Source organism: Orcinus orca, chromosome 3, assembly GCF_937001465.1.
Source record: "Orcinus orca chromosome 3, mOrcOrc1.1, whole genome shotgun sequence".
Classification (NCBI taxonomy): Eukaryota; Metazoa; Chordata; class Mammalia; order Artiodactyla; family Delphinidae; genus Orcinus; species Orcinus orca.
The window spans coordinates 12527461-12551990 of record NC_064561.1 but is presented as its reverse complement, the minus strand read 5'-3'; the positions used below and the strand labels follow the sequence as shown (position 1 = coordinate 12551990).

General features: G+C 50.2%; 2 protein-coding genes across 16 annotated transcripts in view; one reads left to right on the top strand and one right to left on the bottom strand.

Moving 5' to 3' along the window:
* Positions 1–300: 300 nt before the first annotated feature.
* HAUS8 (HAUS augmin like complex subunit 8) lies at positions 301–22873 on the bottom strand. Of its 4 annotated transcripts, none has more exons than XM_049708261.1 (11): positions 22768–22873; positions 18549–18613; positions 14827–14882; positions 10264–10345; positions 8050–8142; positions 7260–7354; positions 6599–6664; positions 6334–6492; positions 4876–5017; positions 1873–2014; positions 301–727 (listed from the first exon to the last, which is right to left on the bottom strand). In XM_049708261.1, exons 4-11 carry the CDS (start codon positions 10307–10309, stop codon positions 535–537), a joined length of 936 nt encoding a protein of 311 aa, XP_049564218.1. In that variant the 5' UTR covers positions 10310–10345; positions 14827–14882; positions 18549–18613; positions 22768–22873; the 3' UTR covers positions 301–534. The 4 variants fall into 4 exon arrangements, with proteins under 4 accessions (XP_049564218.1, XP_033257404.1, XP_033257405.1 ...); XM_033401513.2 differs by lacking the exon at positions 22768–22873 and adding an exon at positions 21588–21732 and having other exon boundaries at positions 14815–14882; XM_033401514.2 differs by lacking the exon at positions 22768–22873 and adding an exon at positions 21588–21730.
* The window catches only part of MYO9B (myosin IXB), an 89419-nt gene continuing 86785 nt past the window's right edge, over positions 21897–24530 (top strand). For all 12 annotated transcript variants that reach the window (XM_033401509.2, XM_049708254.1, XM_033401501.2 and 9 more), the window contains exon 1: positions 21897–22034. The gene's annotated coding sequence lies outside the window, so the exon portion shown is untranslated. The remainder of the gene's footprint in view (positions 22035–24530) is intronic.

The window sequence follows — 24530 nt, the reverse complement described above, 5'->3', positions numbered from 1 at the left end:
TTTACCCTTGAACAACAGGGGGTTAGGGGCTGTGCAGTCGAAAATCTGCGTAGAACTTATAGTCTGCGCTCCGTAGCCGCAGTTATACATCGTGGATTCAACCAACCACAGATGGTGTCGTGCTACAGTATTTACTACTGAAAAAAATCCATGTATAAGTGGACCGGCAATTCAAACCCACAGCGTGCAAGGGTCAGCTGGATTCATGATGTCTGTGAGGTTCTGAGGCTCAGGACCAGCTCTTTGAAATAAGCTGGGACAACACGCACCTTCCACTGCCCCTTACAGAGAAACCAAGGCTCAACTGCAAAACAGTTTTATTTGTTAAATTATCAAACGGGACTATCTTACAAAACAATAACTATATGGCTAGGCTAAGAGTATAAAGTGCTCAAGTTTCCAGAACATCATATGTGGGTCACTGCAGGTCCACCCCCTCTCCCCACCCCAAACAAGGGGCACAGGACGTGCTTCCTTCCCCATGGTGTGCAGGAAGGTCCCCACTCCGGTTGGGGACACAACCTGCGTGTGGATTCACGGCTCGTCGTGGCCCAAAAGGAGCAGGCTCCTTAGCTCTCCCTGAGTTTCCCCACCAGTGGCCTCCTCAGGATTGAAATACCACTGGCTGGTGGCCTTGGGGCCCTGGGCCTTTTCCCAGGCCTCCTGGTTGATTAAGGCTGCCTCTTTACTCGCCTCGGCGGAGAGTTCCAGAACCTGGGTAAAGCTCCTGTGGAAACAAGACGATGATGAAAGCTTTTCACCCTCTGTGCCCGAGCACCTTCGCAGCTGCCATGTTGGGGGGCGGGGGCGGGGGGAGGTTCAGGGTGACCCTCCTCGGGCTCGTGGGAAAGCGGCGGTGAATAAGTTTTGTCTGAACAGAACTCAAACAGGGAAGCCCTGAGAGCAGGACCGGGCAGGTGTGAAAGAAAAGAGTTGTTTACTCGACAACTATTTAGGGAGTATCAACACTTGACAGGAACCATCCTAAGAGCGGGAGGCAGAGCCATGAACGGGGAGCTCCCCCAGCAACCACACAAGATAAACGGCAGTGGGGAGATCAGCACAGAACGAGCGTGCTTCCCCGCTCACTCCCGTGACCCCGGCCATCTAGAACACTTTGGCGTGTCTGATTCCGTCCCGGGGCACAGAGTGATGAGGAAGATGCCACAGCAGGTGGCGTTTCTCATGAGTACCTTCAAACCTCTCAGGCACCTTGGGAAGTACATTTGGCATCATTAGGGAGAAGAAAACTAGATTCTTTTTTGGAAGAGGTGGAAGAAAGCCTCATGGTTAGAAATGTCCTGGAGGAGAGAGAGAAGGGGACCGGGTGGCTTTCGGGGGCTGGACATAGGCTGAGTGGACCTGGGCACTGGTTACACAGGGTGCCCGGTAGTGAAAGCCACTGAGCTGTACCGTTACAATCTGTGACTTTTCTATGTGTACTTATACATCAATAAGAAGTTCCTGGGAATTCCCTGGTGGTCCAGTGGTTAGAACTCTCTGCTTTCACTGCCGTGGCCTGGGTTTGATCCCTGGCTGGGGAACTAAGACCTCACGAGCCACACAGAGCGTCAAAAAACTATCTGAGGGCCCCTGAACTGCTGTGTTACCCCAAGGAAGTGATCGCCCCTTTCTACTTTGGCTGCTCAAGAATGAGCACAGGAGTTTTGGTTGGGTTGAAGGCATCTTGCCCATTCCCCTCTCCCTGCCTCGCTGGACCCTCATACCCTCGGCCCCCGCAAACACCAGAGCTGCCCACCCTCCGGAACACAGCACACCTTCCACAGGGCAGCCGCCAACAGCCCATCTCTGCCCGACGAGGAGATGCGGGGAGAGGGGTACTATCTTTTTAAAAAATATTTTCTGTAATACCTTTGGAGCTCCAGATCCTTCTTTTGGGTCATTTCCTTGAGTTCCCTCAGCAGGTCCAAGGCCTTCGCGTTTTCTTCTGAGCTGCTGATGCCAAGTTCTCCCAGCAGATGGCATGTGGTCGTCAATTCCCCCTGCAACTTGTCTGGAGGGGAAAAGGGGTTGTCAGCCGTGGTTTCAAGGTGCCCCAAGCAATGGATGCACGAGCTGGCTGGCTGACTGTATTTTTCTCCTTTTGCTGGAATGCTCTCTTGTTATGCAGGAATCGTGATGAGCTCGAAGGCAGAAAGGGTCGTGAAGGAAGATATTCGTGCACTGGTACTGCCTCTGTGCCCCTTTGCCTGAGATCACGGGGCTCTGAGATGGAGGGCCATGCGTGTCTGCCATCTAGGCAGACATCGGAACATACCTGGAATGGTGCACTGGTGTCCTCAACAGAAGCAAATCCAAAAGACAGAGAAGATCTGGTCTAGGAGTAACTTAAGAACAAACCCATGGTTCCCACTCCCGGTTCCCAGCACTTCTGCCCCCAACGCCCCCCCAGCAGAGAGCCGCCTGCAACAGCGCTGGGTCCCCCCTGCTCTAACAAAGCCAGCATCTCTCCAAGTCCAGCACATGTCCCAGCTGTAAATTATAACACTTGGGGAACCTTATAAGCGTTCTTACAAACACATATCTTCTTTGCCAGGGGACTGAACTGTGTCCTCCCAAAAAGACATGTTCAGGTCCTAATCTCAAGTACCTGTGAAGGTGATCTAACTGGAAATGAGGTTTTTGTAGATATAACGGAGTTAGAATGAGGTCATTAGGGAGGGGCCTAATCCAATAACTGGTGTCCTTCTAAGAAAAGGGCAGTTTAGACACAGAGGCGCTCAGAAACAAGGCCATGTGAAGACAGAAGCAGCAGCACAACACTGTAAATCAACTATACTGCAATAAAAATTTTAAAAAAACAAAAAACAATACCAAAATAAAATAAAGCTTGGTGACTTCCCTGGTGGTCCAGTGGTTAAGAATGCTCCTTCCAATGAAGGGGACGCAGATTCGATCCCTGGATCCCACGTGCCGCGGGGCAACTAAGCCCGCATGCCACAGCTACGGAGCACACAAGCCACGACTAGAGAGCTACAACTACAGAGCCCCCACACTCTGGAGCCTGCACGCCGCAATGAAGAGCCCACGCGCTGCTACGAAAAGATCTCATGTGCCACAACTAAGACCCGATGCAGCCAAAAATAAATAAATAAATATTTTTAAAAATCTTAATAAAAAAAAAAAAACAGAGTCAGAGTCTGAAGGAATGCTCCATGAGCCAAGATTGCCAGAACACTAAAAGCCAGGGGATGCATTCTCCCCTAGAGCCTCCAGAAGAAGCCAACCCCAATGACACCTTGATTTCGGACTTCTAGTCCCCTAAACTGGGAGGGAATAAATTTCTGTTGTTTTAGGCCACCTGGTTTGTGGTATTTTGTTACAGAAGCCCTAGGAAACTCAAACAGTCCCCAATCCCAACTCCTGGCAACTATCTAGGGCATTTATCAGAGATGGAGACCAAGAGATATAGACGTGCAGTTGGTTGCCATAATTATAAAATTAGAAACCTGGACACAGATGATGGTTCAACATGGCTCATTTTTCAAGGTCCCGTTTCACACATATACTATTTCACGTTGGAAAAGGCTTGATTTTACATCAGTAAAATCAAGCTAAACACGTCCAGGTGGCTCATGAGAACTTTGCTTAGAAATAACCAAACTCTATGTCATATGACCCAGCAATCCCAATCCTGGGCATATAGCTGGACAAAACTCCAATTCAAAAAGATACATGCACCCCTATCTTCATAGCAGCACTATTTACAATAAGCCAAGACATGGAAGCAACCTAAATGTCCATGGACAGATGAATGGATAAAGAAGATGTGGTACCTATATACAATGGAATACTACTCAGCCATAAGAAAGAATGAAATAATGCCATTTGCAGCAACACAGATGGACCTAGGGATTATCATAGTAAGTGCGGTAAGCCGGACAAAGACAAGTATCATATGACATCACTTATAAGTGGAATCTAAAATATGACATAAATGAACTTATCTACGAAACAGAAACAGACTCACAGACGCAGAGAACAGACCTGTGGTTGCCAAGGGGCAGCGGGGGGGATGGAGTGGGAGGCTGGGGTTAGCAGATGCAAACTAGTATCTATAGGATGGATAAACAAGGACCCACTACATAGCACAGGGAACTATATTCAATATCTTGTGATAAACCATAATGGAAAAGAATACAAAAAAAAAGAGAATGTCTATATGTGTATAACTAAGTCACTTTGCAATACAGCAGAAACTACCACAACATTGTATTGATAAATCAACTATACTTCAGAGAAAGAAAGGGAGGAAGGGAGGGTGGGGTACGGGAGACAGGGAGGGAGGGAGGCAGGCAGAGGGAGGGAGGGAGGGAGGGAGGGAGGGAGGGAGGGAGAGGGAGGACCAAACTGTAGGGCAGCTGAAAACTTGTTTGGGGAAGATACTTGTTCTAAAGAGAATTTTAGGATAGAGGATGGCACTCCACACTTGCCACCTTCTTCAAGTGAAGTATTAGGTGGGAACGCTATACAGGAAAGGGACCCTCTCAGCTCTGCTTAGAAGACAGGACAGGGCTGGGGTCGGTGGCCCTGTTGTTCCCCAGCCACCAAAGCACCTTTGTAGAGACAGCAGGCTCCCCAGGATGCCTTTCAGCAGGACGGGAAATCACTGTGGGGGTCCTACAGACCTAGGTTCAAATCCCAACACAGTCCTTACTCAGGGCACGACCCCACACAAACCGCAGCCTTGCTGGCCCCCTGCGTCTTCTGCCATTTGATGGGGTACGCGCCGTCTACCTGAGAGGAGGCCTATGACCTGACACGAATGGATAAAGATGCCCAGGACACGGGAGACGCCAGCATGCACTGGGAGGTTCGTCCCACCCCTTGCCGGGCAGTTGCCCCGTTTCCTACCTAAGAAGCACTGCCCGTCTCCGTCCAGGTGGACCGATCTCACGGGCAGTTCATGCCTCGTGGTGTCCAGGGCCGTCGCAAATGTCTTGTATCGTTCCTTAAAGCAGCTGGCTATGGCCTCACAGGGGCTCAGCATCTCGATCTGCAGGCAGAAGGGGAAGGAGCCTGTGGGACGAGGCCCTGCACTCACCTCGCCAGAAGTTTAGCAGATGGCACCTGTGAGGTTAAGACACAGCACTGTTCTGCCAGGTCTCCCAGAGAAACTTCCAACGGTGCAGTGGGCTCTCCCCTCACTCCCAGGTGCCCCGAAGATGGCCCGGCCAGTAGCAAGGTGGCCTGGGTCTCCTCACCAGGAACATGTGTCCGCCTTCCAGCTTGTTCCAGGGCTGGGCCCTCCTGCTTCAGAGCACTGAGCTGACATGCCTGCCCCCCACCAAGGCCATGCCCGGCAACCCCTTTTCCCTTGTACACGCCATCTGGGGGTTGTAAGGATTCATTTGTTTGACTGTCTTTCCCTTCCCTTCTATTGTGAGTTCCACGAGGATAGGGACCCTGTTCTCAGCTCAGGGCCGGGCTGCTGGGCACACTCATGTGTACATGCTGGGTGTTACGGGCTGAATTGTGTCCCCACAAATTCCTCTGTTGACATCCCAACCCCCAGCACCTCAGAATGTGACCTGATCTAGAGACTTTACAGAGGTAATTCAGTTAAGGTGGGGTCATTAAGCTGGACCTTGATCAGTATGACAGGTGTCCTTACAAAAGGGGGAAATGTGGAGACAGACACTCAGAGGGAGAGAGCCAGGTGACGAGACACAGGGAGAAGATGCCATCGACAAGCCAAGGAGAGAAGCTGGGACACATCCTTCCCTCGTGGCCCTCGGAAGGAACCAACCCTGCAGACACCTTGATCTCAGACTTACAGCCTCCAGAACTGAGAGAGAATACATGTCAATTGTCTAAGCCGCCGCGCACTCTGTGGTCCTTTGTTATGGCGGCCCCAGGATACATACTTACTGGGTGAGGAGCCCCATTCCCTGATCGGCCCTTTCTAGGTTCCCACGATTCGCTGTGACCTTCCCTAGCATGGACACTCCCGTCCCAGCACTGACCACACAGCACCAAGCCCAAGTCTCCCACCAGCACCCTGGCCCAAATGGGCAGGTCTGGAGTACATCTGTGTCACTGGGCACAAGTCTCAGGATACAAGTCACCAGAATACATGCCCATGTGTATTAAAGGGACAGAGCCCTCTTGCTGGTTGGTTCTGACATTACCGCCTTGTCCTCTGATAAACCGTCACATAGCAACACCCAGTGGTGTCAAAAGCCGGGCACAGGGTCAGAGCCAGGCGAGGAGCGACGCTCACAATAAAGGCTCCCTCCAACCACTCCCCCACCACCCCCGTGGGACAATGCTGCCAGGATGCGCCTCTTGGAGGCTGCGGTCACCCCTGACCTGCGCGTCCAGGACGTCTGCCAGCTCCCGCTTCCTCTGACAGAGGAGAAATTGGCGCTTCAGCTCGTGAGCTTTTTTCTGGAGCTTCTCCTTCTCTTTGCACATTATTAATAAATTCTTTTCTGCCTTTTCTTCGAATGCAGCAAGACCACTTTCCATCTGGGAAATGCAAAACAAAAGCTCAGGCCAGAGGCGACCTCACCTCCGCGGCTGACGGTGGCCGCCCTTCCACCCACGACACGCGTGCAGGAGGCTCCGTCCTCACCTTCAAGGTCAGCAGAGTCAGGAGTAGTGTTTGGGATTCCATCATTTCCATCGCTTCGGAGAGATCCTTCAGGAGAAGAAAAAGACACTGCTGGTTCCCCGTGAACTGGTATAAAGCCAGCTCTCTTTCCGGGGAGGGGCAGAATCCTAACCTGTCTGTACTTTTTTTCAATCAGTAATTCAACAATTCTAGACTGTGTATCGACTCGTTTCTATTTGCTCATTTAGTCTTTCGAGTCCTCTGTGAAAAGGAAGGTGGTTTGGTCCCTTCCTGCAAGCTGGGCTGTCAAGCGTGAGCTGAAGGGCACCCACCAACTTGTTGCCTTGCCAGAACCAGGACTTGGGGTTCCCACCTGGGTGAGACCACAGCCTGGCCGCCCTCCCTGCCGTGAACAGGGCCTGGCCCAGTGCCTTCCCTAGCGTGGCACTGGCAAACAAGGCCTCAATCTCATTTTTCACATGATCCTGCATTTGTATCCCCTCCTGTACCTGTAGTTGGGGAAACTGAAACTGCAAATCCTCTAAGGATGGGTAAGGTTTTTGTTCTAAAAGGCACAGCTGGCTTGTTTATTCTTGGAGTCCCCGGGTTTCGAGGGGCACGTGGCACAGGGCAGATTTAGCCAACCTGCTATAGTGGCTTCCCTCTCATTTCAGAGACTTACTGGGCTCTTTTTCCTCAAGGCAGAAAATGATGATGACTCAGCTTTCTTTGACATTGTTTTTTCTAACTGTGGAGTCTTTCGGACCACGCTTTTGTCTAAGATCAAGAAAAGCGTTTTATCCATAATTTGAAAAGATACATGCACCCCAGTGTTCACAGCAGCATTATTTACAATACCCAAGACATGGAAGCAACCTAAATGTCCATCAACAGATGAACGGATAAAGATGATGTGGTACATATATACACAGCCATATAAAAGAATGAGATAATGCCATTTGCAGCAACGTGGATGGACCTAGAGATGATCATACTAAGTGAAGTAAGTCAGACAGAGAAAGACAAATACCATGTGATAGCACGTATATGTGGAATCTACAAACAAGGGTTCAAAGGAACTTATACAAAACAGAAACAGACCTACAGACACTGAAAACAAACACTTACGGTTACCAAAGGGGGGGGGGGATAAATTAGGAGGTTGGGGTTAACACATACACACTACTGTATATAAAATAGATAACCAACAAGGACCTACTGTATAGCACAGGGAACTATACTCAATATTTTGTAATAACCTATAAGGGAAAAGAATCTGAAAAAGAATAGATATATATATGTATAACTGAATCAATTTGCTGTACACCTGAAACTAATACAACATTGTAAATCAACTATGCTTCAATTAAAAAAAAAAGTGTTTTTAAGGTGAGAAGAGCATATTTTGGGAGCCCTCAGACATGCATTGCAACCCCCAGCTGGGGAAAGGACAGGTACAGCCAATGACTTACCATTAATGGCCGAGAGATCCAGGTCAGGTGGGGCAGTGCCATGCCCTTCCAGCAAGGTAGACTGCAGGTCACCTTTGCCAGTTCCACTGCTGTCTGTGGGCCCAATGAGAATCCCCAGAAGTCAGCACAGTCAGCAAGATACTCTATACTTAAGGCCGGGAGCAGCTAACTTTTCTGTACAATATCACCTGCTTCCAAAAACTCAGTTTCTTACGAGGGAGCAGTAGAGAAGGCTGAAAAACCTTTGGAAATTCCCACCCATCAACTTGAATATATTTTAAAGTAGAACTAGAAAAGAGATGCAGTCTTTATAACTGAAAGATACAAATAAGGCTTTCTGCTTAGTTTAAGTACAAGATGCTGTGTACAAATGAACTTATTTACAAAAAAGAAACAGACCCAGAGACATAGAAAACAAATTTATGGTTACCAAAGGGGAAGGGGGGGAAAAATTAGGAGTTTGGGATTAACATATACACACCACTATGTATAAAACAGATAAACAAGGACCTACTGTATAGCATAGGGAACTCTACTCAATGTTTTGTAATAACCCATAAGGGAAAAGAATCTGAAAAATATATATGTGTGTGTGTGTGTGTGTGTGTGTGTGTATAAAATATATATATATGTATGTATAACTGAACCACTCTGTTGTATACCTGAAACTAACACAACACTGTAAATCAACTATACTTCAAATAAAAAATAAAAGATGCTGTGTTCAGGGTATAAGAATCTAATAACACATGATATACTTGTTCTGCCCTCTGCTCTTTTTTTTTTTTTTTTTTGCAGTACGCGGGCCTCTCACTGCTGTGGCCTCTCCCGCCTGTGGGCTCCAGACGCGCAGGCCCAGCGGCCATGGCTCACGGGCCCAGCCGCTCCGCGGCATGTGGGATCCTCCCGGACCGGGGCACGAACCCGCGTCCCCTGCATCGGCAGGCGGATTCTCAATCACTGCGCCACCATGGAAGTCCTGAGAACCCTGATTTTTAAATGTGGCAGGCCCAGTTTTTGACCCCTCTGGCCATGCCAGCTTTCCCAGCTTCACACATGGCCTTCAACCCAACTGCATGAGAAAAGACTAGAAGGCCGGCTCCAGCTCCATGTGCTTGCTTCTCAATCGTGCCTGGGTCAAGGAACAGCACAATTTCTGACAAACATGCAAGCCAAGATCAGCGAGCTCGAGCATGCAGGCCAGATCCGGCCCACTTCCTGTGTTTGTAAATAACTGGGACACAGACACGCCCATTTGTGTACACACTGTCTGTGGCTGCTTTCACGCTGAGATAAGGCAGAGTTAAGTTTCTATGACAGAGACCCCCTGGCCTGCGAAGCCTAAAATATTAACCACTGGTTCAGAAAAGTTTTGCTGACCCTTGATCTGAACAATAAAGCAGGAAATCTAACCTGTAAAAGAACATACTTAGTATTCCACTATGGGACGCAAAACTGTCACCATTCTGAATGAGGGTTTGCAGGCCGAGAAACAATTTTGCTTTCTGTGACTCGCTCTTATGCAAAAGAAGAGCTGCCCACCACTGCTGGTGAAGCAGGCACCGGAGGAGGTGGGTGAAGTACTACTCTGGAGAGGAGCCTTCCCAGACTTCTAGAATGAGCACACTGACTAGGACCGAAGAGCAAATATACCAACAGCGATGGTCTGAGTGGTAGATCATAAGTGAGTTTCCGCCCTTCTGGGCTACATTCTCCAATTTTGTTTAATAACAAACGCATATCATGTCTACAACCAGAAAAACTGAAAGTTTTTCATATCACTTTGGTGAAAGCTTCTAGTAGAAGGGGTATGGGGAGACCATTATGAGGAAGACCCAACCCAAGGTAGTGAGAGGCAGGAAAATGAGGTCTCATACCCTCTCTGAAAGTCCTGCTCTCAGAGCTCTGGCGGGGAAACAGTCACATGATCAAGGAACTGGTGCCCCAAGGGAGCACCATGATGGCAATGTGGCTCTTCTCTGGGGTCATATAGAAAGGAAATGACTCCCCCCCATTCCCCTGCCAACCCCCTTCAGATCTTCATATGCCCCAAATCTGTCTTTATGCTGAAACTCTCTGCCAAGCTCCTTTTCCTCATACTTTGCAGAAAGGAAAGGGCGTCTTAAACTTGCATACTTAAAAACAAAATTCACCACCACGCTCATCACTTCCTAAGCCTCAGTGCTGTTTCACCCTCCTTCCATCTTTACGTACCTTTGCTCTTCTGGAGTGGGTTGGGTTTTCTTCCACCTTCAGGCATCTTCCCACTGGCCTTTAATGCATCTGCTGCAGGAGGCTGTTAGGGGAATATATGACATTCAGGGGACAAGAGACTTTCCCTCCACGAGAAGGGGCCCCTCTGCAGTTTGCAAGGTCTGCATCTGCTCTTACCTTGAGGCAAGGGATAGATTCAAGGAGTTCTGACATTTAATTGCATACATACAGGATGAACTAATTTTGTCAGAAGGATACCCTCACATGCGTAGAACATAGGAAACCACCAAAATGTTTGCTGGTGATGATCTCTGACATGGCAGATTACAGATGACTGATTTTCTGCATAATTTTTAGTACTGGCCAGTTTAGGAAAGAGAACATATTACTCCGGTTGTCAGAAAAAACAAAGCTTTTGGACAGGTATTAATCTTCAAAACTTATTAAAAAAGCAAGCAGTGCATGGAGCTAGCAAGCCATTATAACAATATAAAAACAAAAAGAGGGAATTCCCTGGTGGTCCAGTAGTTAGGACTCGGCACTTTCACTGCCAAGGCCCAGGTTCAATCCCCGGTCAGCGAACTATGATCCCACCACAAGCCACGTGGCGCGGCCAAAAAATAAAATTAAAAAAGCAAAAACAAGACCTTATAAAGAATGAGAATATTTTGATGTACAGACACCACTCCTATTCAACCTCCCATTGGAAGTCTAGGAATAAGAAATAAAAGGCAAACAGGTTACAAAAGAAGAAATAAAACTCTCTTCTTGCAGACATGACTCTTCACATAGAAAATCTCAAAACATACTAAAAAACACTACTAAAACTAACATGTTTAGCAAGGTTGCAGGATACAGGGTCAACATAAAAAGATATTTCTAGCAATGAACAACTTTGGAAATTGAAATTAAAAAACAGCACCATGGGACTTCCCTGGTGGTCCAGTGGATAAGACTCTGAGCTCCCAATGCAGGGGACCCAGGTTCGATCCCTGGTCGGGGAACTAGATCCCACACACATGCCGCAACTAAGAGTTCACACGCCGCAACTATGAGTTCGCATGCCACACCTAAGAAGTCTGCATGCCACAAGTAAGAAATCTGCACGCCACAACTAAAAGTCCGCATGCCACAACTAAAGATCTCACGTGCCACACGAAGATCCTGCATGCCGCAACTAGGACCTGGAGCAGCCTAAATAAATAAATATTAAAAAAAAAAAAAAGACAGTACCATGTAAAAGTTCTGAGCAAAGAAAAAAATTTTGTAACTCTGTGCGGTGATGGATGTTAACTAGACTTACTGTGATGATCATTTTGCAATATTTACAAAGATTGAATCATTATGTTGTACCTCTAAAACTAGTATTGGGACTTCCCTGGTGGTATAGTGGTTAAGAATCCACCTGCCAATGCAGGGGACATGGGTTTGATCCCTGGTCTGGGAAGATCCCGCATGCTGCAGAGCAACTAAGCCCATGTGCCACAACTACTGAGCCTGTGCTCTAGAGCCCGTGAGCCACAACTACTGAAGCCCGAGTGCCTAGAGCCAGTGCTCGGTAACAAGAGAAGCCACCGCAATGAGAAGCTCAAGCACCACATCGGAGTGTAGCCCACACTCCCCACAACTAGAGAAAGCCTGCACACAGCAACGAAGACCCAATGCAGCCAAAAATTAAAAATAAATAAATAAAATTAAAACTAATATAATGTTATATGTGAATTATTTCTAAACAAACAAAATTTCTTCAAGAAAGAAAGAAAGAAAAGACAAGATAGTACCTTGCATAATAGCACTAAAAAAACACCAAGTACTTAGGTGTAAACCTAAGCAAACATGGGGAAGGTCTGTATGCTGGAAATTACAAAAACACTGATGAAAAAAATCTAAGACCAAATAAAGGGAGAGGTATACCATGTTCATGGATTGAAAGACTTGGGTGTTTTTAGGATGTTATTCTCCCTGAGCTAATGCATAGATTCAATACAATTAAAATCCCTGAAGTTTTGGTAGGAAATGGCAAGCTAAGGCTAAAATTCATATGGAAAGGCAAAGGAACTAGAAGAGTCAGTTTTGGAAAAGAACAGAGTGGGAAAATTCACACAACCCAATTTTAAGACTTACTATAATACAAAGCTAAAGTAACCTGGGAAGTATGGAAATGGACTAAAGATAGACATGTAGAACAATGGAAAAGAATAGAGTCCAGAAATGATGCATACATATATAGTCAATTGCTTTCCAACAGAGGTGATGAGACAATACAACAGGGAAAGGAAAGTCATTTCAACAAATGGTGTTGGAACAAGAGGACATCCATACACTTAAAAATGAACTTTAATTCCATCATCACACCAGATACAAAAATTAATTCAAAATGGACCACAGACCTAAACTCATATAGAAGAGAACATGGGAGAAAATCTTTATGGTCTTGGGTAAGGCAAAGACTTCTTAGAGAAGAAACCAAAAGCACATTTCATAAAAGCAGAAATCGATAAATTGGACCTCATCAAAATCAAGAACTTCTGCTCCTCACCAGACACTTAAGAGAATGGAAAGCCAAGCCACACACTGGGAGAAAATATTTGCAAATCACCATAAAGAGTTGGTATCTAAGATATTGAAAGAGCCCTCGAAACTCAATAATGAGAAAACAAACAACCTCATTTTTTTTTAATGTGCAAAAGATTTGAAAGGACATATCACCAAAGATATAGGACTGGCCAATAAGCACATGAAAAGATGCTCAATATCATTAGTTGTTATGGAAATGCAGTTTAAAACCACAATGAGATACCACTTCATACCCACTAGAATGGTTTCAGTCCTAAAGTACTGACTCTCCTCTGTGGCTCATAGGAATGTAAAAAGGGGCAGCCACTTTGGATACCAGCTGGGCAGTTAATAACAAAGTCCAACAGACATTTACCCTACAATTCCCCTCCTGGGAGAAATGAAAACACATCCACACAGAATTCTGCACAGGAATGTTTAAGGTGGCTTTATTCATAATTGCCAAAATCGGGAAACAAACCAAATGTCCTTTGCCAGGGAGTGGCTGTGCACACTATGGTCCATCCGTACAGTGGAATATTCTTCAGCCATCAGAAGGAACTAGCACTAACTATAAAAGGCAACGACAGGGAGGGAGGGACCTTTATATGAAAGCAACCAGACTGCAAGAGTCTGCATCCTGGGTGGCACCTTTTAAGTGAGCCTACTGCAAAGGCAAAGCTACAGGGACAGAAAACACATCATGGTTGCCTGCGGTGGGGAGGGGCTGGTTCCATGGGAGCACAAGGGGACTTTGGAGTGGGGGGCGGTGGTGACAGAGTGTTCTCTATCTTGACTGTGATGGGTCTGTGACTGGATGTGTTTTTCAAAACTCAGAGCACTGTACGCTGAAGAGTGACACTTCCTCTATGTAAATTACACCTTAATTTAAAAGATGAAAAAAAAAGAAAACGGAGAAGCTCTTAAAGATCTAAAATACTAGAACATGCAAACACATGGGGGTGCTGTAACCAAGTTTGCCAGGCAACGTTAAAATTATGAAGTGTGGACTAGTATTCTCTGTTGAAAATCATTTCAATACTGTAAACCACGGACTCTGGGTAAGGATGTGTCAATGTAGGTTCATCGATTGTAAATATGCCCCACTCTGCGGCGGGATGTTGACAACAGGGAAGCTACGCATGTGAGGGGGCGGGCAGGGGTGTGTATGAGAAATCTCTGTACTTTCCACTCAATTTTGCTTTGAACCTAAAACTGCTCTAAAAAAATAAAGTCCATTAAAAAACAAAGTCACTCCAAGAAGCATATCAGTTTGCATAAAGGTATCCTTTTTCTTCAAGCCAAATCTTAAGCCACATTAACCTGCCATTCACCCTACCAGAGTAAAAGAAAGGCAGCAGAAATTAATATTTAACTAAACTTTATCATAAACAAAGATTTGGAAAATGGAATAACACAACCTTCACCACACTATCCGTCCATACACACTGAAACAAAATATGTCATTGGGTAATCTAATGATTATTTTCATTAAACATCACACAAAGCAGGTTCCCAAGATGTTAAGTGTTTCATGCCATCATTTTCAATGGTTTCATGGTTTTTGTGGTGTGGCTAGTTCACTGAACTCTTCCTGTAACACTGGGTGATTCAGCCATGTCTTTTTTCCCCTAAAACCCTTTCTCTAAAACCCTACGGGTATTTTTTTACAATACAGGCCAAGGCTGGGTAACCACGTGCCAGGCATTAGACAGAACTGTTTCAGGACAGAATCCAGAAAGGAATTACCGGGTTGAGAGACAGGAATAATTTTATGATTCACCAGAGATCATGGCTCTGCAAAAGAGATTCTCAAAGTGACCAGCCACACATGACAGAGATTCCTGCCTTGGCACGAAGGGCATGACAGCCCCAAAGGCAACTGGACCAAGCCCCCAAAATGCTTCTTTCAGGACCAGGCTGTGCCTGGCCGGTGTGACTTGTCTCAGAATTCCAAGTTCGTCAGAACTCTGTTCAGAACTGTTTCAAACGTACATTGTATGTTACCTTTTTGGTGGTTTTCTTCTCATACTGCAAGTACCGGGACTCAACCACTCTTCCACCTGTGGGGGACACACTGTTGGTTTATAATAAAACTATGACATGGACTGTGAGGACCCACCATGCACCTAGGATGCCCGCCCCCCACCCCGAGAGCCGGGTGCTATCAGCCCTCCCCGCTCAGCCTCAAGCATGTATGGGACACCTACTGTATGCAAGAACATATATGGAGGGAGTTCCTTGGTGGTGCAGCGGTTAAGAATCCGCCTTCCAATGCAGGGGACACAGGTTCGATCCCTCGTCCGGGAAGATCCCACATGCCGCAGAGCAACTAAGCCCATGCGCCACAACTACTGAGCCTGTGCTCTAGAGCCCACGAGCAACAACTACTGAGCCCTTGTGCCACAACTACTGAAGCCCGCACACCTAGAGCCCGTGCTCCACAACAAGAGGAGCCACCGCAATGAGAAGCCCACGCACTGCAACGAAGAGTAGCCCCTGCTCGCCACAACTAGAGAAAGCTCGCGCACAGCAACAAAGACCCAGCACAGCCAAAAATAAATTAAAATAAGTAAATAATAAATTCTCTTTTAAAAGCTTTTTTAAAAGAACATATATGGAACACCTACTGTATGCAAGAACATTTATAGGATACCTGCTGTATACAAGCACCAGGGCTAGAAGCGGAGACACAGAGACCCACAGGAGCTACGATCAAGGAAGATCAGAAATATGTGCCAAAGTTCAAAACAGAAAGTGGACTCAGGGGCAGGGCAGGGAAAGGAAGAAAGATCTTCCAAAGATGGCCACCTGCTCTCCTCCTCTTCCCTCCCCAACTCACTCCCTGTGGTCATGACCCCAACTGCCCTTCCCCCACAAGCCCATCTATGACCCACTCATGGTACTGCCTTTCACATCCCCCACCCCCCTCACCTAGCTCAGGACCACTCTCCTGAGACACCCTAGGCACTGACGCTCTTCTCGGACACGGCTGTATCCCTTGGTGACAGCCCAGCCCCAGGTGCCCTTCCATCCTGATCCTGGGGCACTGAAGGTGTGTGAAGGAGACACATGTGTCCCCCCAACCTCCAGGGGCTCTCGCTGCAGCCCCTGTGATCATCCACAGTCCTCTGTTCTGATCCGCCAACCCCTCTCCCAGACCCTCCCGCCCACTTCCTACACCGGGCCATCCCTCTGGTCAGCTGGTAACCTGTTTCCTACTTCATTGGGAAGACAAAAGCAGCCCCAGGAGATCCTCCCACCTGGGCATCTAGCTGCCTCCCAACCTCAGAGCCATATCCTGGGCCCCCCATGTGGAGCGACCTCTGTGCTTTGGGGTAAAACCAACCCCCCAACTCTGGGTGCTAGAGCCCAGCCCTCACTCCGTTAGGAAACTGCCCTGGCAACCCCTCTCCCCCTGCCCCACCCTGTATCACCCCACTTCCTCTCTCCAATGGTCACACTGTTCATCCCCCCTCCCCTCCCCTCCCCCATTTCTCTGCTCCCCTTTGCCATGGCGGATCCTCTTCTTCTCCTCTCTCCTTCCCTTGAATCCCCCCCCACACCCCAGCCTGGCTCTCACAGTTACCACGGCACCAAAGAAACTCCTTTCATCCAGACCACGGAGATCTCCCTGCTCTGATGCCCACCCGCCCCTTCTCAGTCCTCGTTCTGAGCCAGCGGCAGCATTGCACACAGTGCTCACTTGCACTCTCCTTTTTTTTTTTTTAATTTATTTAATTTATTTATTTTTGGCTGCACTGGGTCTTCGTTGCTGCATGCAGGCTTTCTCTAGTTGCGGCGCGCGGGGGCCACTCCTCGCTGCGGTGCGTGGTCTTCTCATTGCAGTGGCTTCTCCTGTTGTGGAGCACAGGCTCTAGGCACACGGGCTCAGTAGTTGTGGGTCGTGGGCTCTAGAGCGCAGGCTCAGTAGTTGTGGCGCACGGGCTTAGTTGCTCTGTGGCATGTGGGCTCTTCCCGGACCAGGGCTTGAATCCGTGTCGACTGCATTGGCAGGTGGATTCTCACCCACTGCCACCAGGGAAGCCCTGCACCCTCCCTCTTGAGACACTCTGTCCTCCAGGCTGACTGGCCGTCTGGCAGCTGCAGCAGGCTGTCTTCCGGGTCCATTAGCTGGTGAAGGGTGAGTGCCTCCAGACACCTTGCAGGTCCCATGTCACCTGTTCCTCCAACCAGCAGGCACATGCCACCCCTGCCGCCTTCACGACTCTGCTCGGCCCAGCCCCTCCCTTAGGCCAGAAGCTACCCCCATCCTGCTGTTTTATCCACAGCAACTGTCACTGTCCAATACACCCTGTGTCTCCTTACGTCTCCTGATTCACCGCCTGTGTCCGGGGTGGCAAGCCCCCTGAGGGTAGGGATTCTTGTCTGTTTTGCTTGCTGCCACGTTCCACCACCTCGCAGGGAGGAGGTGCTCAGCAATGTGTTAGATGCATGAGTCTGCACTTTTCCTAGGTGCCCCCAGAGCTCAGGGGTCTCCCTTTTTACTAGAGAGAGTGATGTGGTCAGTGTCACCTGCCTTGACAGTTCAGTCCCAAGACTGGGATTTCAACCATATCACCTTCATGCCCGGATTTGCATCTTTCTTTAGATGGGGTTGCAGCCGCAAGCTTGAGTGGAAAAGAGGTACAACCAACAGTTCACAGGCTGCCTGGAGCTGGACACGGAGGTGTTGGTTGCCCCGGGCGTGCCCCAGGCAGGGATGAGCCGTGCCTGCAGGGCAAGTGGCTCAGACGTTCAGGCAGGAGGCACCTAGGGGTTGAGGCCAGGACCAGGCGGGGTCCAGGGGAGAGAATCGAGCCCCACCTAGGGTCTGCCACTGGATGTCCAGTGAAGGATTGGGGCAAAGGACACCCCCAGTTCCAAGGGGGGGAGACCATCCTGCATTGGGTCTTTCTAATACCATCAGCAAAGGGTAGGAAGGAGGCTCTGGGTTCCTTGCACAGTTGAAAAGCAGTTTCAAGTTTCTGGAAAACTAGAAGGCACCTGTTTGTTTTCAACAGTGGTGGATTTTCCACAGAAGCAATGTTACAATGAAGGATATAATTTGCGTCCAAGAACTAGACCCTGTGTAAATACAACAGATGTTACAGACCAGATCACCCAGCGATGCTGTGATGCTATAACATATAAACCTCCAGTCATTTGGAACCGGAATTCTGCTTCAAGTTCTCTGAGACATGCACTAGTGCACAGGCATAAAAAAATACTTCATCATAACAGAGGCTTGAGATCCAACGCGGGAGATCCTTGCATCTACAGCCCCAAACTGGGCACTGCCAAGAGTCAAGGGGGGCTGTTGACAGTGACCCCGGACGCACAGGTAGACATCGGATGTGTGGGCATCCCCAAGGGTCTGACGCGCTTACTGAGAAGAAACAGACTTTGATGTTTCCTAACGAATTCAGCTCACACTCTCCTCACCCACACTTCCAAGTGATGAGCCCTGGGTACAACCCGTGACCCCCATGGCCGGAAGGGCCCACTGCCCTAGATGACCCCCACCAGGTCCTGCCACACCCCTGGCTGCAGGGCTGGGTAACCAGACTTGGGGTCCCCAAAGGTGTGACTAGAAGCGGGTAAAGCCCCAGCTCCCCTGCTCTGGTCTGTTTTTCTCTTCTCCAAAAGCACTTACTGGGGGGGAAAGAAAAAATCACTTTTTATTCCAGTGGATTCCATTTCAAAAGGTAGATTCCAATTTTACTCACCTTGTATTCTTCTTCCTCTCGTCTTAGCACCGCTAGGAGTACTGGGACCCCCTGCAGAAGGCTTCCTAAAAGAGGAAAACGGGGGTCTTGTTAATGCAGTTGGATACAAAGCTCAGGGAAGCCAGCCAGGAACCTGGGCTTCCTCGGGACAGCCCAGTCCCAGCACCCACCACCAATACCCATCTCTGCGAGGTGGGGCCACCTCCATGGCAGGAGGAAAACGGAGCCCCAGCCCCGTCACCTGGGGACAACACCTACGTGAGAAGAGCGAGCATTTTTGCCGAACTTCAAAGGTCTCGATCTCATTAATTCGTTGGGCGTTTATGTGTCAGCTGTATACCACTGAGGATACAAGGTGAACAGCAGACAAAGCTCCTTCCCTGAGAGGGATGACCAGCATTTTCCCATCAGGCAAAGCGTGAAGAGCGAGCACTCCAGACAGGTAAAGGGGTGGGGATTGGGGGTGAGTGACAAAGAACCATTTGCTCAGGCACATGAGGAAGGATATTCCCAGACAGGGATCACCAAGACCAAGGGCACAGGCGCAGAGAAGAATGATGCGGAAATTGGAACTGATCAGCACTATGGCTTAGCTGGAGAAGACTGAATTTGAGGAGGGGGTGAGGGATGATAGAAACATTCAGTCCCTAACAGCCTGGCAGACAGGAGGCACTTGATAAATATTTGTCAGACAAATAACTCAGGGGTGCTCACTTGAGGGCAATTCTGACCCCTATGAGACATTTGGCGATGTGTGAAGACACCTGGGATTGTCACAACAGAGGGGGCTGCTATCGGCTCGGTGGGTAGAGACCAGGGATGCTGCTCAACACCCTACAAGGCACAGGACGGCCCCCATCACAGAGACGATCGCACCCCAGATGTCAACACTGTCAATGTTGGGGGACCCCTGGCATGGTGAAAGAGTGATCGGGAGCGTGGGACGGAAGTCTGCTGCAAAACTCCTGTCAAGAAATAACGAACCCTGGGGCTTCCCTGGTAGTGCAGTGGTTGGGAATCTGCCTGCCAATGCAAGGGACATGGACGGGTTCGAGCCCTGGTCCGGGAAGATCCCACACATCGCAGAGCAATGAAGCCCGTGCGCCACAACTAACTAAGCCTGCGCTCTAGAGCCCGTGAGCCACAACTACTGAAGCCCGCGTGCCTACAGTCCGTGCTCCGCAACAAGAGAAGCCACTGCAGTGAGAAGCCTGCGCACCGCAATGAAGAGTAGCCCCTGCTCGCCTCAACTAGAGAAAGTCCGCGCACAGCCACGAAGACCCAATGCAGCCAAAAGTAAATAAAAAAGAAATAATGACCCTGAATATTATTAAGTCCTAAAAAGGAATGAAGTACTGATAATGCTGAAACGAATTAATCTCAAAAATGTTATCAATGCTGAAACGAATTAATCTCAAAAATGTTATCCTGAGTCAAACAAGCCAGGCACTAAGGCCACGTGGTGTATGATTCCATGGATATGAAATGTCCAGAACAGGCAAATCCACAGAGACAGAAAGCAGACTGGTGGTTACCAGGAGCAGACTGAGGAGCATGAAGGATGAGGGGGACTGCAAATGGACACAGGGTTTCCTTCTGGGCTGATGAAAATGTTCTAGAACTAGGCAGAGGTGGTAATTGCACAACGTTGTGAATGTCTCAGTGCCATCGAATTGCTCGCTTTACAACGGTTCATTTGACGTGATGTGCATTTTGCCTCAATTTAAAAAAAGAATGAAGCCTGACATGATAGAGGAGAGGGTCCCATGAAGTAGGAATCACTGACTAGTCAGCCGGTGGGTGTGGGAGAGTCGGGGATGCCTCCCAGGTGTCCAGTCTGGGCGAGCGGGATGCCAGGCAGGGGTCTGGGTGCTGTAAATCCTGCTGTCGTCACAAGATGGGCTCCACTGGAGACAGCAGTGGTGGTCCCCTTGCTCAGCTCACTGCAGCCATCTTCTGTGTAGTGGGCTCTGGGGACTCCAACGTGAGACCCAGGCCATGCTGGGGGGCACCTCCAAGCCACAGTGGGGAGAGGCAACTTAACAAATGCTGGCTGGGTGCCAGCTGCTCTACTCCCTCATGGAATCCTCCCCACCCTACAAATACCTGACTGTTAGCCTGCTTTTATCTTTGTTTTCCAGACAAGGACCCAAGGTTTATACAGATCACCCCTGGGGAGTCTCAGAACTGGAAACAGACAGAGCAAGGATTCCCTCTGGGGTCTGAGCCAGGGCTCTGGAGCCAAACCAAATGGACTAAGGCCAAACCTGCAGGGACACGGGGTGGGGGAGGGGTGTCACTACATATATTCCAGCCTCAAGTACTTCCCCTGAACCTCGGAGAGGCTAACGTCAATCTCACAGTTAGGTCAAGGGGCTGTGGAGTAAACAAGTGATTTCAGATGGCCCACTAAATTTTAATTCGCACAGGCACAATAAACATCGGCAGAATGAACAAAGCCCAGGAATCACGCCCGGCACCAGGTCATTGTTCGACGTCTCCCTTGGGCAAATGACCTTCCCTCCCTAAGCCTCCATCATCTCCTTTGTAAATGGAGAGAATAGAAAAAAGCGTGTGGGAGAATGAAAGGAGATACTTCAGTGGTCCAGCAGTTACCCACTACAAAGCGGTAATCGTAATAGCGACGGATCACACTTAGGGGCCAGACACTATTCTAAACGCTCTTAAGCCTCACACTAGGCCTACAAAACCGAACGGCGGCGTCAACAGTCCGGTTTCGCGACGGAGGAAAGCGAGGCACAGAGCGGTTAAGCCACTCGCCTGACATCGCCCCGGATCGAAACGGCTGACCAGGGACCCGAACTCGCTGTAAGGTCCTGAGCCCAAGCTCCCGAGCATGCGCAAGGCCGCATCCCACCTCCCAGAACTTGCGCATCCTCGGTGGTTCTTGGAGGAGTCAGATCCGGACTCACCCCAAGGACCCTCCCTCCCCAACTCTGCTGCCCCTCTGTCCCCAGCCCTCGACCAGGGCCCTCCAGCTGGCACCCATAAATCCAGACCCACGGTGCCTCGACTCACCCAGCACCACGCCCCGAGGTATCCGCCATTTTCCCGCCTTCAACTCAAAGGCCGGCTCTTCAAGTCGAAACCCCCCGCCCCCGCCCCGACCAGGCCATATTGCGAAGCTACAAGAGGGGTGGCCTTGGGCCGTGTAGAGCGTGGCTGTGGGCGGAGAGGGCGCCTCCTGCTCGCGCGTCTCTCTGTCCTCCCCTCACACTTGGTTTCGCCCAGCAGCGGCAGGGGGCGGTGACGGGGCCGGGTCGGAAGTGATGGGCGGGGATTCGTGTTTCTCCGCCCCCTTGGCGGCCTGGCGTCACGCCCCCGGACCCGCCCCTCCGGAACCCGGAAGCGGGAGCGCGCGGGGGAGCGGCGGGCGCGGTGGGGCGGAGCGCCCGAAGAGCAGCGGGCTGGCTGCCGGGCGGGGACCCGGGCCGGGACCGGCGGCGCGCGGCGGCCAAGGCCCAGGTGAGTGCCGGGCGGCCGCGGCTCGAGTGTTTGATCTCGAAGCTCGCATCGGCGGGCTGCCTTGTAGAGGGACGGGGCTAAGGGTTAGTTGCGGGGGGGGGCGCGAAAGCAGGGGTCGAGGAGGCGGGAACGAGCTTGGGGGTCGTGGAGAGTTTGCAGGAGACGGAGTGGGAACGGGACGATGAAGGAGAAAGTTGATGTGATGAGCCTGGTGAGGGAGTTTTTGGGCGGGTGTGGAGGCAGATCTTGTGGCTTTGAGCAGCTTCTCTGAAGAGGACGTGGCTTAAGTGGTAGTTGGGGGGTCGCAGGAAACGGGGCTGGGAGGGGGAGAAGCAAGGAGGCGGGGTTGAGAGGCCCAGGCTGGGGGTTGAGAGGAGCAAGGCCGGTGGGGGAACAGCCAGGGTGCGATTGGGGGGAACGGTGCAGAACGGCCTGGGGGCGTCTGCCTACGGTGAAGAGGTAGAGGAATGGTGCCTGAGGGAGGGCAGCGCCTGGGACTCAGTGGGTGCTCAGTAAATGTGAGGGGCTCTGAACCCACTGGTGCGGTGGCCGGCCGAGTTGGTAAGAGGGGAAATGGGGGATGGGAGGGGAGGCAGAAGGGGGATGGAAGCCATGGCAAGAAGTGAGGTCTGGTCCTGGGAGAGCCTGGGGAGGAGGGGAGGAAAGGAAAGGACTAGAATGGCCCCGTTCAGACATTGGGGTGCAGACCATGGAGATTTGGGGCCCATCTTACCCTCTTGATTCATCTTATCCCTGACTTCACCCCCAACTGCTGGGGGCCCCGGCTAGTTTCAGCGCCTTCTGGGCGGTATTCAGGACTTGAAAACCCAACACTGTCCTCCTAAGAGCGGACTGGCTAGAGCCTGGGGGTTCTAGGGAGCAAGGAAGGAGCTCTTGGGCCCCCCCCACCCCAGCTATGGGGCCGGAACTGGGTTTCAGAGGGGGCGGGGGTGGGTGCGCACACAGCCGCATGTGCTAGGCTGTCACCACCTCCTCCGAGTTGCATCCTTGGACTTAAATGGGTAAAAAGACATACAGGAAATCTGTCCCCCGGTGGCTGTGAGCTCAGCCTGGGAGAGGCGCCTTGTAGGCCAGGAGTCTAAGGGAAAGCCTCTGCCACACCTCTTTGTCTGAGGTGGGAGCTGGTGGGGATATTGTGCCTTACAGTTGGAGGGTCCCAGCTGCTACCTTCCTGAGGTATGTTCTGGTCTTGGAGTCTCCAAACGCTTAAGGCATCCAGGAGCAGTGGGAGGTGACATGGGCAGCTGGAAAGTTGTCTGATGGGCCTGGCTCTGGGGAGGGCCTTGCTCTAAACCGTTTTGATCAGCATTAATTTGTCTTCTTTCCCGACCCTGGGGATCCTTGTCTGGGGCCTGCTAGAAGGGCCAAGGAGCCTGGGTTTATAGTGCGTTCAGGACACGAGCCTGGATAGCTTGAATGTAAAGAGGGCCACAGAAAGATGACCACCCCGTTCACTTCCAGAATGTTCTGGCCCTTATGGAAGCTTCTGTAAGCGAGACTCTCAGCTGCGCTTGCCCCAGAACACATGATTAGAGCCCACAGTCATGCCTCATGCAGGTTCTGCGTATGGGCCTGCCCTGGCTGGGACACTCCCCCTCCCCCTCTCCCCCCCCCCCACCATGAACTGGATCAGAATCTTCTGGTTCCACAGCCCTGCTGTTGTCTCCTTCCTCCAGGAGCGTGGCCAGGCAGGCTCTCTTGGAGGGTCTTGTGTTGGGGGTCCTAACCTCTGTCAAGTCTCTTTGTCTGTTTCTTTACTTGCAAAATGAATGGATTGGCCTAATCAGTGTTCTGCAACTTTGAAACCCAGCCTTGGTGTCTCCAGCACACAGCCCTGTCTAGTTTTATGCAGCCCCCAACAGGTGAATCCCCACCATGGCGATCCCATTTTTGTTGGGCTTTCCGTCCTACAGTTTATATCTGAATATGATTATCTTACTGCTTCCTTATCTTCCACGTGGGAAATTGGAGTGCCAAATGTGCTTTTGCACATCATACCTGTTCCCAGGGTTTCAGCTGCATCCTTCTGGCTGGAAATCCCTGGGTGAGACCCTCCCTCAGGTCCAGGCCTGTGACTTGGTGAAGCAGGTGGGGACTTGGGAATCTCCCCATTCTGTTTCACTGTAGGATCCATCTTCTATCCCCAACAGAGGCTTGTTAACTCAAAGCTTCCCTTTCCTTGTCTCCCTGAAGTTGTGCGTTTTGGGTGGACCCAGAATTCAGTGAAGCAAGGGCTGATCATGCAAGGTGCTGTGGGCTGGGTCCCAGGGGCAGAGATGAGCCCTTGTGCCCTGGGGGAGGGACATTCTAGTGGGCCACCCTCCCCAGCAGGAATAATGGAGTTCAGAGTAGTTGATCAGTGCAGCAACAGAAGTGGCACAAGAAGTTGTGGGGACAGAATCAGGAACGACCAACACAAGCTTCAGGGCATGGGGGATTCCAGCAAGTTTCCTCAGGAGAGGTGGCTGGCCCTAA